General features: G+C 34.0%; 2 protein-coding genes across 7 annotated transcripts in view; one reads left to right on the forward strand and one right to left on the reverse strand.

Annotated features, from left to right (window-relative positions):
• LOC100378247 (uncharacterized) overlaps positions 1-3,731 on the reverse strand; it is a 37,319-nt gene extending 33,588 nt beyond the window's left edge. For 3 of the 4 annotated variants that reach the window (XM_085501448.1, XM_085501446.1, XM_085501447.1), the window contains exons 1-5: positions 3,570-3,731; positions 3,018-3,080; positions 2,592-2,765; positions 1,818-2,111; positions 1,370-1,417 (exon numbers count right to left, since the gene is read on the reverse strand). In XM_085501448.1, the coding sequence (XP_085357574.1) occupies positions 1,370-1,417; positions 1,818-2,111; positions 2,592-2,765; positions 3,018-3,080; positions 3,570-3,653 (663 nt within the window). In that variant the 5' untranslated portion in view covers positions 3,654-3,731. The remainder of the gene's footprint in view (positions 1-1,369; positions 1,418-1,817; positions 2,112-2,591; positions 2,766-3,017; positions 3,081-3,569) is intronic. The other variant, XM_085501449.1, reaches the window with a different exon arrangement.
• Positions 3,732-6,715: 2,984 nt separating this feature from the next.
• LOC100377949 (leucine-rich repeat flightless-interacting protein 2-like) overlaps positions 6,716-14,141 on the forward strand; it is a 45,778-nt gene continuing 38,352 nt past the window's right edge. For all 3 annotated transcript variants that reach the window (XM_006824553.3, XM_078005523.2, XM_078005524.2), the window contains exon 1: positions 6,716-7,130. In XM_006824553.3, the coding sequence (XP_006824616.1) occupies positions 7,032-7,130 (99 nt within the window). In that variant the 5' untranslated portion in view covers positions 6,716-7,031. The remainder of the gene's footprint in view (positions 7,131-14,141) is intronic.

Genomic DNA, 14,141 nt, shown 5'->3' on the forward strand with positions numbered 1-14,141 from the left:
TATACCACCACACAGTCACACAATGCCAATATATGTACATGTACCATATAAGATATGTATACTGAAAAGCCTGCTTTACTGGGAACAGATGAGGAATAAATGACTTATATTAGCTTTCAGAGATGTTTGACTTTCCATAAATCAACTCTGCAAACGTTAAGCTTTTTTTTTTCACTGTCATTAGTTATTAATTAATGCATATCTCTCTATATAAATTATATAATGCAATAATATATTAATAAACTGTTGCTTGTATAATCCAATAATCCTAATAAGTGAGTACAATGTCTGATTATTGTGTTAGGATATGATTAACAGTAATTGGTTAAATAACGACTAATAAAATAATTTACTGAATTGTGTACTCATACAAATGGTCATAACACAACTTCTGGCTAATTTTTACTGTAATTATTATAAAATTATTGTGTTTTACAAATATATCATTTCAAGGTACACTTCACTACATAATAAATAAATTTCACCACCAGTTCTCTCTGTTCACAAAATAGTCCCGTTATAGACTGCACTTTTCTTTCGAAGATTGGGACAAAAATAGCCAAATTTTTTTAGAGTAAAAACCGAAAATTAACTCAAATTTTGTCTGTTTGCTCCAAAATTAGGGTTCATTTCCATAAATATTAAAGAATATAAGAAAAATCGTGCAGAAAAATAAGGGCGAGAAAGTCTGGTGATTAAAAGGTTAATATTGGAATAGCCATAAAATACAAGCCCACACTTCTGGAAATGCATTTGAGACATAAAATATAATTAAAAACAAATGATAGAAAATGTTTATATGTAAACACATTTTAATAAATGCATTATCACCCATACTAATTAAAAACCCTTACTCCCACATTACATTTTGATACCATTAATATTGATTTGTTTATGAATTTTGATGGAAAATCAGATTTAACCACTAACTGTCGCTCAGGTGGGATGGGGGTGTCAACCTGCATTAATAAAATACAGCACTGTTAACTCACTAATTAATCTGCATTTAAATTTTTCTATATTCATTGATAGGAAAAAAACATTTAATATTGATTTGTTTATGAATTTTGATGGCAAATCAGATTTAACCACTGACTATCGCTAAGGTAGGATGGGGGTTTTGTTGTTGACTCACTAATTATTCTGAGTTATAATTTTTTTTATTTTTATCGATAAGAAAAACCTGCTAAATTAAATTCACTTGAACTCATTATAGAAACCTCTGAATTTAAAACCCAATGAATATTTTCTAAAATCAAAATAGCGAAATCAAATGTTAAAACTACTACTTTTGCAGTAGATGTTCTCCATTCCAATGGATATGTAAAAAACAGACAAATTAAACAGAACAAATCAATTTGAAACTGACCTTAATCTTTTCATTTTCTTTCTGTTGGTCTTTATAAGCAGCTACCACCTGTAAAAGAAAAAAACATAGAAATATTATACTGGTACAATCGAGGTCATGTTAGTTTACAAACCACTATGTATACAATTGTTTATTACTTGAATTACTCAACATGGGAATAAGAATATCACATTATTTTGCATACTATTATCATTATAAATTTACCCCATTATACTATACTGCTATTGTGTTATTATTATTTGAAATATATTTTGATCTGGTGAATAAATAAATTAAATTGAATAATAAATTTATTACATGTACAATATTTTATGACAAACCACTTTCTATGATTATATGTAAATGAAACTATTGCTAATACATTTCCATTCAGGAATTGTACTTGCATATTCCAATCAGTGAAATTGTAAGTTATGATGAAAACATCTATGACAGACTGAATACATACCTCCAGGAATTTGTTTTTATATCGATGCAGTCTTGTGTCCGTTTTCTTAAATTTATAGAAAAGATCTTCCTTTGAAAATTGATCCAGGTACGCCACCGGTTCATCAATCTCACTCTCAGTATCCGAGGGTTGGTACATTCTCTGTGGTGTTTCATATTGCGGAAAAAAGGGGCTATCGGATACAGACGAGGATTGAGAATCACTGCGTGAACGGTTAAAGTCCTTCATCGGAGTACTATAAAGAAGTGGTGTGCTTGCAGTGGAGTTCTGAATACTGTCAGCATGTGCCTGGTCCTACCAGAGAAAACAGAATACCAGCAATTTTATTGTCTGAATACATATTTCTGATTGGTCGAGAGCATGTTTTTAATTATGCAAGCAATTGTTAAATACACTATACAAGCTATACGTTCAGAAGTGCAATGTAGGCCCCAAATGCAAATAGCATACAGTAGGGGTAAATCCTGCTGACAACGGACATAGAACATAATGAAGAAGATTGTGATAAAAAATACTGACATCTGCATATTTTACATATATCAACAAGAAACTACTCAAATGAACCTTGCAAAGCCAAAATATGTGTAGTGTTTAGCTATTTAAAAACAACTTCTGGCCTGCATATCATGCGTATATATCATAATTGTAGTAGTCGGCATATACTACCCCGTATGTCAAAGGCTATAAACAAAATATATTTGATAACATGACTTCAAAGAATCCACCACATTTTTTGAATGAATGAATCAATGAATGAAGTGAATTATTTCATACCTCTGTGTGTTCCCCATGTTCCTGTTGCACAATCTCTTTAGATTCTTCTCCCTCTGCAGTAGCCCCTGCATCCCCAGCTGCCAACTGATCATTTTTACCAGAATCTGTTTGTGTTTTGTCCTGTCCTTCATGTTGGTGAACAGTATCCTGTTCTTTTTTAGGAGTGGCTGAAGACTATTAAAACAAGATGAAATATGTTAGACAATTAGTTCATACATACAGCATTGGTGGATAAGTGCATGCAATATGAAATGCAGTTAGTTTTCCTGTTTATACAAATGTATTGGGGAGGGAGAGAGCTGCATGCATGTTTGACAGGGGAAATACCTGGTTCTGATACAAAATATGGAATTTGGAAAATATAAAAATAAATGTGAGGTGTAATTTTTCGTGTCTGTCTCATGCATATTGTGAATATTTACTTACTGGGGCTCTTCTGCTGTTAACAGAATCTCTTGCTGGCCCAGAGGGGAATTTTGTACGAGGGGACTGAAATGAAACACATTACAAAATGAACGATTTTGTTTATATGCATTCCGGTCAACCTAATCATTAATCTTACTTGAATGGAAAATACCTACTTTGTATGAGATGGATGTGTGGGAATAAATACATGTATATTAGTTTTTTATTAAATACACATGCTAGGGTTGGGACGCAACCATGACGCGACGTCGATAACAAATTTCAATAACGATTCGAATATAATTTCTCGCTGCACTCCACAGAAATTGCATTATTTAACGTCAATTTATGTCATTCCATAGCCCCGCCCATTGACATCTACCGTGTCCCAAAAATATCCATGTTTTCTATATTCCGCGTTATTCTTCTTGTGGCTCTTAATTAAATTCGCATCCATATAAGAAATGTGATGGTTCAGCCTTAGGTTGACAAGTTCGATTCCTGAATCTTGTCCACTCTGCAGAACGCCCACATTGTACATTCACCCGACAATTTTGAGACAAATATGCCCACCTGTGCAGCATTACTCCTCGGGGACTGTGGTTTAACCGGCGATTTGTCGGTATCTTCAAGTTTCTGCTTCAATTTCTTAAACATTTTGATCGATATAATTTCCGGCAGCAAAACGAAATTTTAACATCAGGCAGACGCCATCTTAGTACCTTTTAATTTAAGCCCTTTAACATAGTGATAAATAATAATAAAAATAAGCTGCAGTTGATTGGTTGCATTTATTTACAATGCTGGAGAGCGTACAGTCGATTAACAATGATAATGTTTACAGAAAATAAAAATGATTACATGTAACTGTTTTTATTATCATGTGAAGTCAGGCGAAGGATTATTATTTGGAATAGTTCAAGTGAGCCTAAGGGATCAAAAGCCTTTGTCCAAAGTGCGCATGTCCGAGACACGTGGCTTGCCGAGTCAAAGGTGACTAATTGGGAGCGTGGAATTCTTGTTGATAATACGCGAGTTCGAGTCCGGGTAGGCGAATTCAGAAAGTTGCACAGAAAAGACATCTATTTCTGGCATACAGTGTTAAAACATTAAATTAGGGTGCGAAACTCAAAAATTTAAATGATAACATAACGTGATCTATTTTAGTGGGCTTCGGAAACCCTTGTTATAAGTCTATGCATTAAAAATAAATTTGCAATTGAACTAAATTATTGAACAAAATGTGTCAGACGATAGTCGGGTGATTTTGACTAATACTAAAATAATTAAAATATTAAATAGACATTTTTTTCATCAAATGTCACTGGCATATGCGATTAACGACTACATGGTGGAGAGCACAATTCTCAGTGTAAGCACGGTTACTAAACCTAGTAACCGTGGTGTAAGCAAGGATCAGCAAGACGATACAATGATGTTACACATACAATCAGAAGGTGACTTTTCAAAATAAAAAAAACTTATATAGCTGCCGACTAACTCTTCTACCCATATTGAATATTTCAAACTCTTCTACCAACCTCATATATTCAAAACTCTTCTACCCACCTCATATATTCAAAACTCTTCTACCAACCTCATATATTCAAAACTCTTCTACCCACCTCATATATTCAAAACTCTTCTACCCACCTCATATATTCAAAACTCTTCTACCAACCTCATATATTCAAAACTCTTCTACCCACCTCATATATTCAAAACTCTTCTACCAACCTCATATATTCAAAACTCTTCTACCAACCTCATATATTCAAAACTCTTCTACCAACCTCATATATTCAAAACTCTTCTACCCACCTCATATCTTCAAAACTCTTCTATAAACCTCATATATTCAAAACTCTTCTACCAACCTCATATATTCAAAACTCTTCTACCAACCTCATATATTCAAAACTCTTCTACCAACCTCATATATTCAAAACTCTTCTACCCACCTCATATATTCAAAACTCTTCTACCAACCTCATATATTCAAAACTCTTCTACCAACCTCATATATTCAAAACTCTTCTACCCACCTCATATATTCAAAACTCTTCTACCCACCTCATATATTCAAAACTCTTCTACCCACCTCATATATTCAAAACTCTTCTACCCACCTCATATATTCAAAACTCTTCTACCCACCTCATATATTCAAAACTCTTCTACCCACCTCATATATTCAAAACTCTTCTACCCACCTCATATATTCAAAACTCTTCTACCCACCTCATATATTCAAAACTCTTCTACCCACCTCATATATTCAAAACTCTTCTACCAACCTCATATATTCAAAACTCTTCTACCCACCTCATATATTCAAAACTCTTGTATAAACCTCATATATTCAAAACTCTTCTGCCAACCTCATATATTCAAAACTCTTCTACCCACCTCATATATTCAAAACTCTTCTACCCACCTCATATATTCAAAACTCTTCTACCCACCTCATATATTCAAAACTCTTCTACCCACCTTATATATTCAAAACTCTTTTACCCATCTCATATATTCAAAACTCTTCTACCCACCTCATATATTCAAAACTTTTCTACCCACCTCATATATTCAAAACTCTTCTACCCACCTCATATATTCAAAACTCTTCTACCCACCTCATATATTCAAAACTCTTCTACCCACCTCATATATTCAAAACTCTTCTACCCATTTCATACGTTTCAATTTCATTTTGAGGTCATTTTTATCTGATCCGATGAGTAACGTTGTGTTGACTTGTTTTACTATTCAAATTGTGTTCACCATTATCTTGCACAATGAAACTAGAAGGATTGTTAGTTCTATACTTGCACTAAATCTGCTCACATGTGATGAAAAGCGCACGTGGTGTATTATGCCCTTAAAATAAATTGCATCATGCACGATACATGCGATTATTACACCAGAAGACTGAATCATGGAGGTATTATACCTCCATGACTGAATGAAATTGACACGGTCAACTGTAATGATCAGTGTATAATACGTGTATTTCATTTCAAATTCGGCATTCGCAATATGTGCCAATTTTTCAGGCAGTTTACTTATATTTATATTAACATGTATACGTTGTTAAAAAAAAACTCGGAATATGCCGACTGCTAACAAGTTTATATAAATTCCTTTGCATAATTAAAACACCGCATTTAATTCTGATTAAAATCTAATGTATTGTACAGCGTGTTTTTTTTTTAATTTCATATATTTTATATTATTAGACTTATATTTGTTATAAATTTGTAGTTTTTATATGAATTAATACGTACATCATATTTTTTTGTTTGTTACTATCACCACATACAAGCCTTATGGACTTTCGTGATTACCAACACTTCAAAAATTTACAGCAAAACTAAGGTATATGAGAAATAATATAATTAAATAATATTAAAAAAAAGAAAAGAAAAAAAGCCCAACTACGACCTGATGAAAGATCTTCTAAATTGGCATAAGTTCCGATGGGGGAAATCAACAAATATAATTATACAAGCTGCCTGTTGGAAATATGGTTCGTATCACGCACATATAAGACAAAAGGGATATACATCCGAACGTAAACAATGTTATGACTGTGCACGTAGCTATATGCTGCATGCTGGTGCTAGGAAAATGTAAATGATACGTTAACACAGTGCACAGTGTTGGTAGAAACTGCCCTCTATCGTCCCACCCATCCTTTTCACTGAGACCGAGGCTTCATCCGGGTATTCGCTAACTTCCATGGCGGAACTCAGTGAGAAAGTTCAGCATGTCCTGAACGATAAACATCAGAAATAGTCCAGTTTCTTGCTTGGATCGTCACGGAGTAGTTCAATTCTGACCACAAGAACTCGGACACTTATCACCTGACAAACGGTCTTCCATATATGGCGTAAGATAGGCAATTTCACGTACGTTGATCGCACTGATTATTGATCTCATCGAATCGTCAACACTGACATTCACAGCAGCTGTATTAAGTGTACAACGCACAGGAAACTTACGACGTTTCACATTCTATACACTAAATTCATCAAAATGAGCACTCCGATTGGTGGCCGGAAACGCACTGGTACTGGGGCTTCGAGTCGGACGTACACGGCAGAGGGCGAAGCATTGACCCACATTGCAAAAGAGGTAAGTTATAGCAAGGTGAAGCGATACATAATTAACCGGTTGTGTCATGTCATGTCAGAATTCCTGAAATAATATTATACTCGTCATTTTGTCGAATCTTCACATTTTTTTGTATCGTGTAGTATCACATAATGAACGATAATCTGTTCATGTTGAGAAATTTCCGCAGTTTCACTTGCATTTCCGTTTACCAACATCACCGTGGCGTGATGACGATAAGTACAAGAACATGTTCGAGAATCTCGCCTCTTGCGGCCTCATTATACCACAGACACTGTGCACTCGCACTTTAGCTGTCAAAACTGAATACTGATTTATAACTGGGTACCATTGAATACACCTGTTCACTCTGCATAATTTCAGCGTTGAATGCGCTTGGGGTCACTAAGTTAAAAAACATTTTTTTCTTTAGTTTCATTCTGAAAATTTATAACGTTTATTATCAGTATTAATGTGTCAATAAACACCTGCCAATATCTGTGGGATGTGAGGACTTAAAAATATTAAAAATCAGAAAGTGTTCTACCACAATGACCTTTCAGGCCTTGTAAACAAGGAGCATCTTAGAATTTATATCAGCTTTGTGTGAATGGGGAGGGGCTCATTATATTTGGACCTTGCCAGCACCTTTACACACAGGTCTGTGAACATTATAAGGCATTTTCGAAAACACTATACGTATCATACATTTTTTAGTGTCTTGATTCGGGGTTAATTCATGCCTCAGTACACCAAAAGTGTTATCGATTACTTCAATACACTTTACGTAATGCTCGGCTTTCGTATGAAAATGGCTGCTGCTCAAAATAGCTGCCTTGTTGCACGTGATTCAAGTTGACTGCCATGTTCTGTTGACAATTGCAGATCTGACGATTCAACAAATATTTTTTATTCAGTTTGATATAGACATGCATACAAAAATGTATGTGTATAAACCAAGTGTTTTTTGAATGTCAGTGAAACAATCAATGCAATTTATTGATGTAAGAACGTACGAAATCTTCACTGAGTATATGGTGTTTTGGAAAATGTTAACAACCATTCACATGGCTGTGTTGTGGTGCTGCAAGTTCCAATGCAATTATATCACTTTTAAAACAGCCCATGTATGCAAGGCTAATCTAATCATATATTTTATTTAATCCTACGATAATGTTATAGCTGTAAACAAATTTCATGAAATTTTTAAATTTATAAAAATTTTTTTAAACTGACAAAATATAAATAGATGTTTAGTAAAATTATTGCTCTTTTCGTACAAGCACTGATAGTATATATGACAATTGGTCTTAACCTTTTCACCACCAGACTTTCTCACCCAAATGTTTCTGCACTGTTTTTTCTATTCTTCAATGTTTCTGAGAATTTTGGAGCCAACAGACAAATTTTCGTTTTTACTCAACATATTTGGCTATTTTTGTTCCAATCGTTTGAAGGAAAGTACAGACTATAACTGGAACTATTTTGCAAATTTCTGATGAAACAGGGAACTGGTGGTGAAAAAGTGAACATTAAGAGCCCTCTCAACCCTGAAATTCATACCCTGTAATGCTTCTGTTTGATTTAGTCATCAAATTGTGTTATATTACCTGGTCTACCAGTTATTTGGTTCCTGCCCTGCTAAAAATTCTTTGAGATGTACATTGACTGTACAGCCATTACTGATACCTTTACTGCACATTAGGCTTGTAAGTGTATTTAAATGACAATTTAAAATCTGTTTACTAATTGATGTCATTGTGTTTTGTTTGTCGAGAGTATCACTTAGAGCCACTGAAAATCAAGTCTCCTGACTAGGCAATACTCCCATCTCAGAAATATACACCAAAACACCATTTCAGTCAAACACCTTGACAATAGGTGCTATTGTTGATGCATTCCTCTCTAACAGTCCCTAGGACAGGGTACTTCATTAAAGAAATTGCTTGCATGACCAACTGACCTAAGTTGATTTAGAGTGCGTTGACCTAATGAGTCATTCAATTGTGTAGTATTATACTGCATTGACAGTGTTATTTAATAATAGTACCCTGAAGATTTGAGATGAGCCAGTATGTAGGAGGATGGACAGTTTTGTATTTCTAAAGAATGCATCTATAATAAAGACTTGGCTAACAAATGTCAGTAGTTATATGGATAAGATTGCCCTGTAAGACGCAAGTTTCTACAAGATTCTTTTGTGACATTTGATTATTGTCATAAGTTCTGTCACATCACACTGTCTAGTGTATGAAGCTTTTTTTTTTTTGACTTGACAAAATGTATAAGAAATAGTAAGAGTACTGTGATAAAGTAATGGTCATTGCAATGATCATCTCAGTTCTGACGTTATAAAAGGACAACTGGTTAGTCTTGAAAATCATGATCTCATAGCATGCTCACCTCCTGCTGTTAATAGAGTATTGATATTACTATTGTTGCAAAATACAGGCATGTTATATGCAAATTTAACAGCTATGCATACTTACTTGGGAGAATAATTGCTAAAATTCAAATATTTTCCTGGGTTTACCTGACATCTCGACTGTATTGTTTACAGCGGCAGATCAAGTTGAATTTTTATAAAAACAGAGGTACATGTAGTATCAAATTATTGCAAGTAGCTGTAACCTTCCTATCTGCTGAATTAAATAATTTGTCTGCATTGGATTGAGTCATTGGTTTTTTCCTGAGCAGGTGTATACATTTATCTTGATTGCGCTTACCAAGTGTTGTTATTGTTTTACCAGAGTATTAGATGTTCATTTCATGGTTGGCTAGAAACCAATGGTGAAAACTGCTTCATGGTCTACTCTAGAAATGCTGTGGTTTCAGTCAAGGGCTACTGACTCTTTGTTCAGTGGTAGTCAATTCAAATATATTGGTTATTGAAACAAGGGTTATTTGAGAACTGTAGGCTGGGTATAACATTTACCCTTCTGCAGTGGTACGTTGCAGGCGAGTCATCGATGCAAGGCATGCTGAGTTCGTTGGATTGAAATTGATAGACATTGCAATGAATTAAAGTAATTACAGTGACTATTGGTCTAACCTGTGATCTGACTTTCTATAGGTGTCTTTCATCTTGTGTCTAATATGTTTTAAAGAGTAATAAACATTAGAGTGTATTAAAAGTGTACGAGTTGAGGCAAATCTAGATGCGGTCAATGCGTTTCTATGGAGTTAGTAAAGGGGTCACTGACATTTTTATATTAATATATAAGCATTTCTCAATTTTCATAAATTATTGTTTTATTACAAATTTCCATCACCAATATTTTGAATATACTGAATAGGATTGTATTCGTGATACAAAATATAATTATATGCATTGGTAATTAGAGATAGTGCCATATATTAGAAAACATTATTATCACTGGTCACTGGGCCATAATCAATCAGTAAACCATCTTCAACTCTCTAGGGAACATACAGATCTGCTTGAGTGAAGCATGAAATAAAGTGCAACATGAACCAGCTAGATTCTAACCAACCAGCCACCTTGTGCTTGCAAGTCCAATTTATTTATAGCTTTCGTACCCTGATCCCTCCCCTAAACTATTTAGAATTACATTGAGTGAGACCCAACAATGCTTTTAAAGAAAAAAAAACTTCTTATGAATACACCCTGGGCACCTAAACCCATTGTAAAATGCACGAATCACAAGTTGTCAATCAAACCTAGATAGTCTGGTAAAACCTTGTTAATTTACTATTTTTAATATTGTCACACACTGTTCTCTCTCTTCCACAATTGATGTGTAGTAATTGATTTCAACAATGCTTCAATGTGTTAAAAAGAGGCAGGCTGTTTATATATAGAATCCGATTCATCTTGAAACTATTTGTATAGTGCAGTGTGTTGAGTCACTGAAAATAAAGGTGCTTCTTTTTACAGCGGGACCCTCTAGATTTAACAAACTTTTACCCTAACTGGCCATTAAATTTCATACAGAATACCCAAAAAAAATTTTTTAACGAAAATTAATTCCAGCTCACAATAAATTATTATTGTTCTTTGTAATGAAGATTAGTAGGTTTATTTATGGTAGGATGTAGTCTTGTAGACAAGATTTTATAACAGGAAAATATTTAAGTGACACCAGCTTTACATTCAGATAATGAAAACTGCCTAAAAATCTATTTTGAAGTGCAAGCGAACAGTTTGTCTCTATTTTTGGTTGATTATTTATAGCTTATTTTTTTAAAAAATAGAAATTTTAAATCAAAAGTTGTTAGGTTTGTGGTTGCAATAATTCATAATTGTAAACCAATCATCTTTAGACTAAGCTATGATATAAATAAGTATAAAACCTTGCCATACTCCAAATGTGATATCATATATCATTTTTTTTTGACAGTTCACCATTTGGGTGACAATCCCACTTTGCATGATCTGCAGAAAAGCTGTGACTGACAACCCCTCACTCGCAGTCGCACCCGACTCCGACCCCCCACCTCCACTGTTAAGCATCATAAGTTTATGGGCAATCAGAATCCAGAAATCAAAACTATGAGTGATTACAACTTTGGTATTGATAATATGTGCAGGCTGGATTTAGTATTCCAATATTCTAATATTTCAGGGTTTTTGCCAGACCAACTAATTTTATAATTTATTTATTGTCTTCACAAATAATCAGAGTGAGATTTTCTGCATATAAATACAAAATGGTAATTTATGCAGCTTTAATATTATTCATGAAATGTTACATGCAGCGATGAAACTTTTAATGCCAATCTGCAATCTGCAAGTCTGTGCCGCTTTGGTGCTTCAATCTTCGCCAAGACACTATAGCTTAGAAAAAGTCAATGACACCATTTAATCTGGGTCAGTCTTGTCATAGACACTGCAGAAGTGTCCGTTGTGTCTACAGGTCATACTGAGTTATTGTGAGTTTTGTATTATGATAAATACCATTAATATTTTATGAGACAATTATTCACTTGTTTGATGATTGTGAGAGACTATACAATCACTCATTTGTGTCTGTTGTATTACTGTCATGTGCCCGTGGTGTTCTAGGTCACTATGCAGTACCAGTTATTGTTTTCAACTTTGTCACTTGGTTGACATTTGCTTTTAGCACAATGTAACTATCCAGGTCAGCCTTGGGATTCCTTAGTTTTTTATGATAGTAATTGTTAAATTCATTGAATGACATTTGCTTCTTTTATTGCCACTTCTTTATTTTTATGAGCTGCCACTCCCAATCTACTTGTCATAGTTGCTTGCACACTGACACTAACACTGACAACAATGGCAACTTATATTTAAGTAGTTGTTTCTCTTCTCTCAGTACTCCCAACAAATAGGCACAACTAAAAACTATAGTATGTTTTGCTTAAAGTTAAATTATGGATGCTCTCTAAAAAAGAAGTATTGTATTCAGGAAGGTATATTATAATAAAGTTTATCCTCTTAATGACCTTATGGTTGTTACACCATACACTTGTACATGTATGCTTTATAATAATGTCAAATTAATTAATTTGAGAAAACTATAATGTGACAGGAAGTGACATCATACATAGTCTATGAAATGACACCACATCTGCAGGGGTCATGCAAGGTCATATAATTAGCCAATAACCAACTGCTAATTAAAAAGCATGGTTAATGTTATAGAGACAATTCATGTTACACTGATATGGGAATAATTGAGTATTAATTTTAGTTCTGTGGTTCATGTATTTCATTTCCTGTTCCTGTCTTGAATTCACCCATTGTACACTCTAATTACAAAGTGACCTAGGTTTGCACATAGTAGGACACATTATTACTACATAAGGTCTTTCTATGGAAACAAGTCTGGCTAATCTGAAACCTAAATGATACAGTCTGTAAATACTCATTGTTGCTGTCTACCATCCTTAATTAATGGACTCTCATTAATTCATTCAGTAAGTTTAGATTGAATATGGATAATTTGAGCTGTAGCTCAATATGGAACAATATTTTTACTGGTGATGGTTATTTTAGGGGGTATCTTTATTTCAAGTTCTCCAGTGAACAATGTTTTTTTTTCTTAGTTGAAGAAACCTGTCAGCAAACAAGCTTCTCTCTCATTGGTCCGACTGTTAGGTGTTAGGGTTGGGTAGCCAATCAGGTAAAATCGGGTAATTAGCTTCACATTGACTCAATGATTGCGTTCAAAGGGTTATAATAACATAAAAGATGGAAATCTCATTGTCGCATTCCACTGTCAATAAAAAAACTCAAAATGTTTTTCTTATCCTGACTTTTCTGGGATTAATTGCAATTCAAGATAGATTCTGTACCATTTAAAAGATATTTAGTTGTCTAATATACGTCAATTGCATACCGACCAGACTAGACATGGAGGCAAGAGGCTTTGAAAGGAATTTGGAAGTGATATGTAGAATTAAGTCACACTTGGTTAATTTCCAAAGCAAATATCAAGTATATAGTAATCAAAGCGGAGGGTGACTTTGAATTTAATAAAAGCACAATCCTGAAGGTAGTACCAGAGTAGTAGTAGAATGATGTTGACATTGAACTCTATTAAACACCCAGTAGAAATGACTACTGGTATTCTGAAACGAACAGGCACCCAAGGTTTTATATATAACACTAAACACATTTAATTCAATACTGATAGGGAATGTATTCCTTGCTTGGGTCATGTCAGGTCAGGTCATCTATGGATATCATTCCTGTCACATGGTTTTTATAATATTGATATCATTATAGTCTCCTGTCATTTCACCCACCCAGTCTCTGTGTGTACGGTCTGTTCGACCAATATTTAAAATAAATCATTCATCATGTTTGAATTCAATTCAATACAATTGTAATCTGGAATAATCAGCAGTCACAATTAGTTTGGGGTTTAAATCGGTGAAAATTGCTTAGGCCAAGTAAAACATATTTCATGTATTTTGTGTTTATTTCACCAAAGTTTCACAAGCAGCAACTAAAGAAGCAACTGTTTTGGTTCAGCAATTTGTTTCCTACCACATCAACTATTTGCCTTTACCATTTATAATTTCAACTAATCTCTTATCAGA

The sequence above is a fragment of the Saccoglossus kowalevskii genome, chromosome 7 (genome assembly GCF_978046115.1).
Source record: "Saccoglossus kowalevskii chromosome 7, keSacKowa6.1, whole genome shotgun sequence".
Lineage (NCBI taxonomy): Eukaryota > Metazoa > Hemichordata > Enteropneusta > Harrimaniidae > Saccoglossus > Saccoglossus kowalevskii.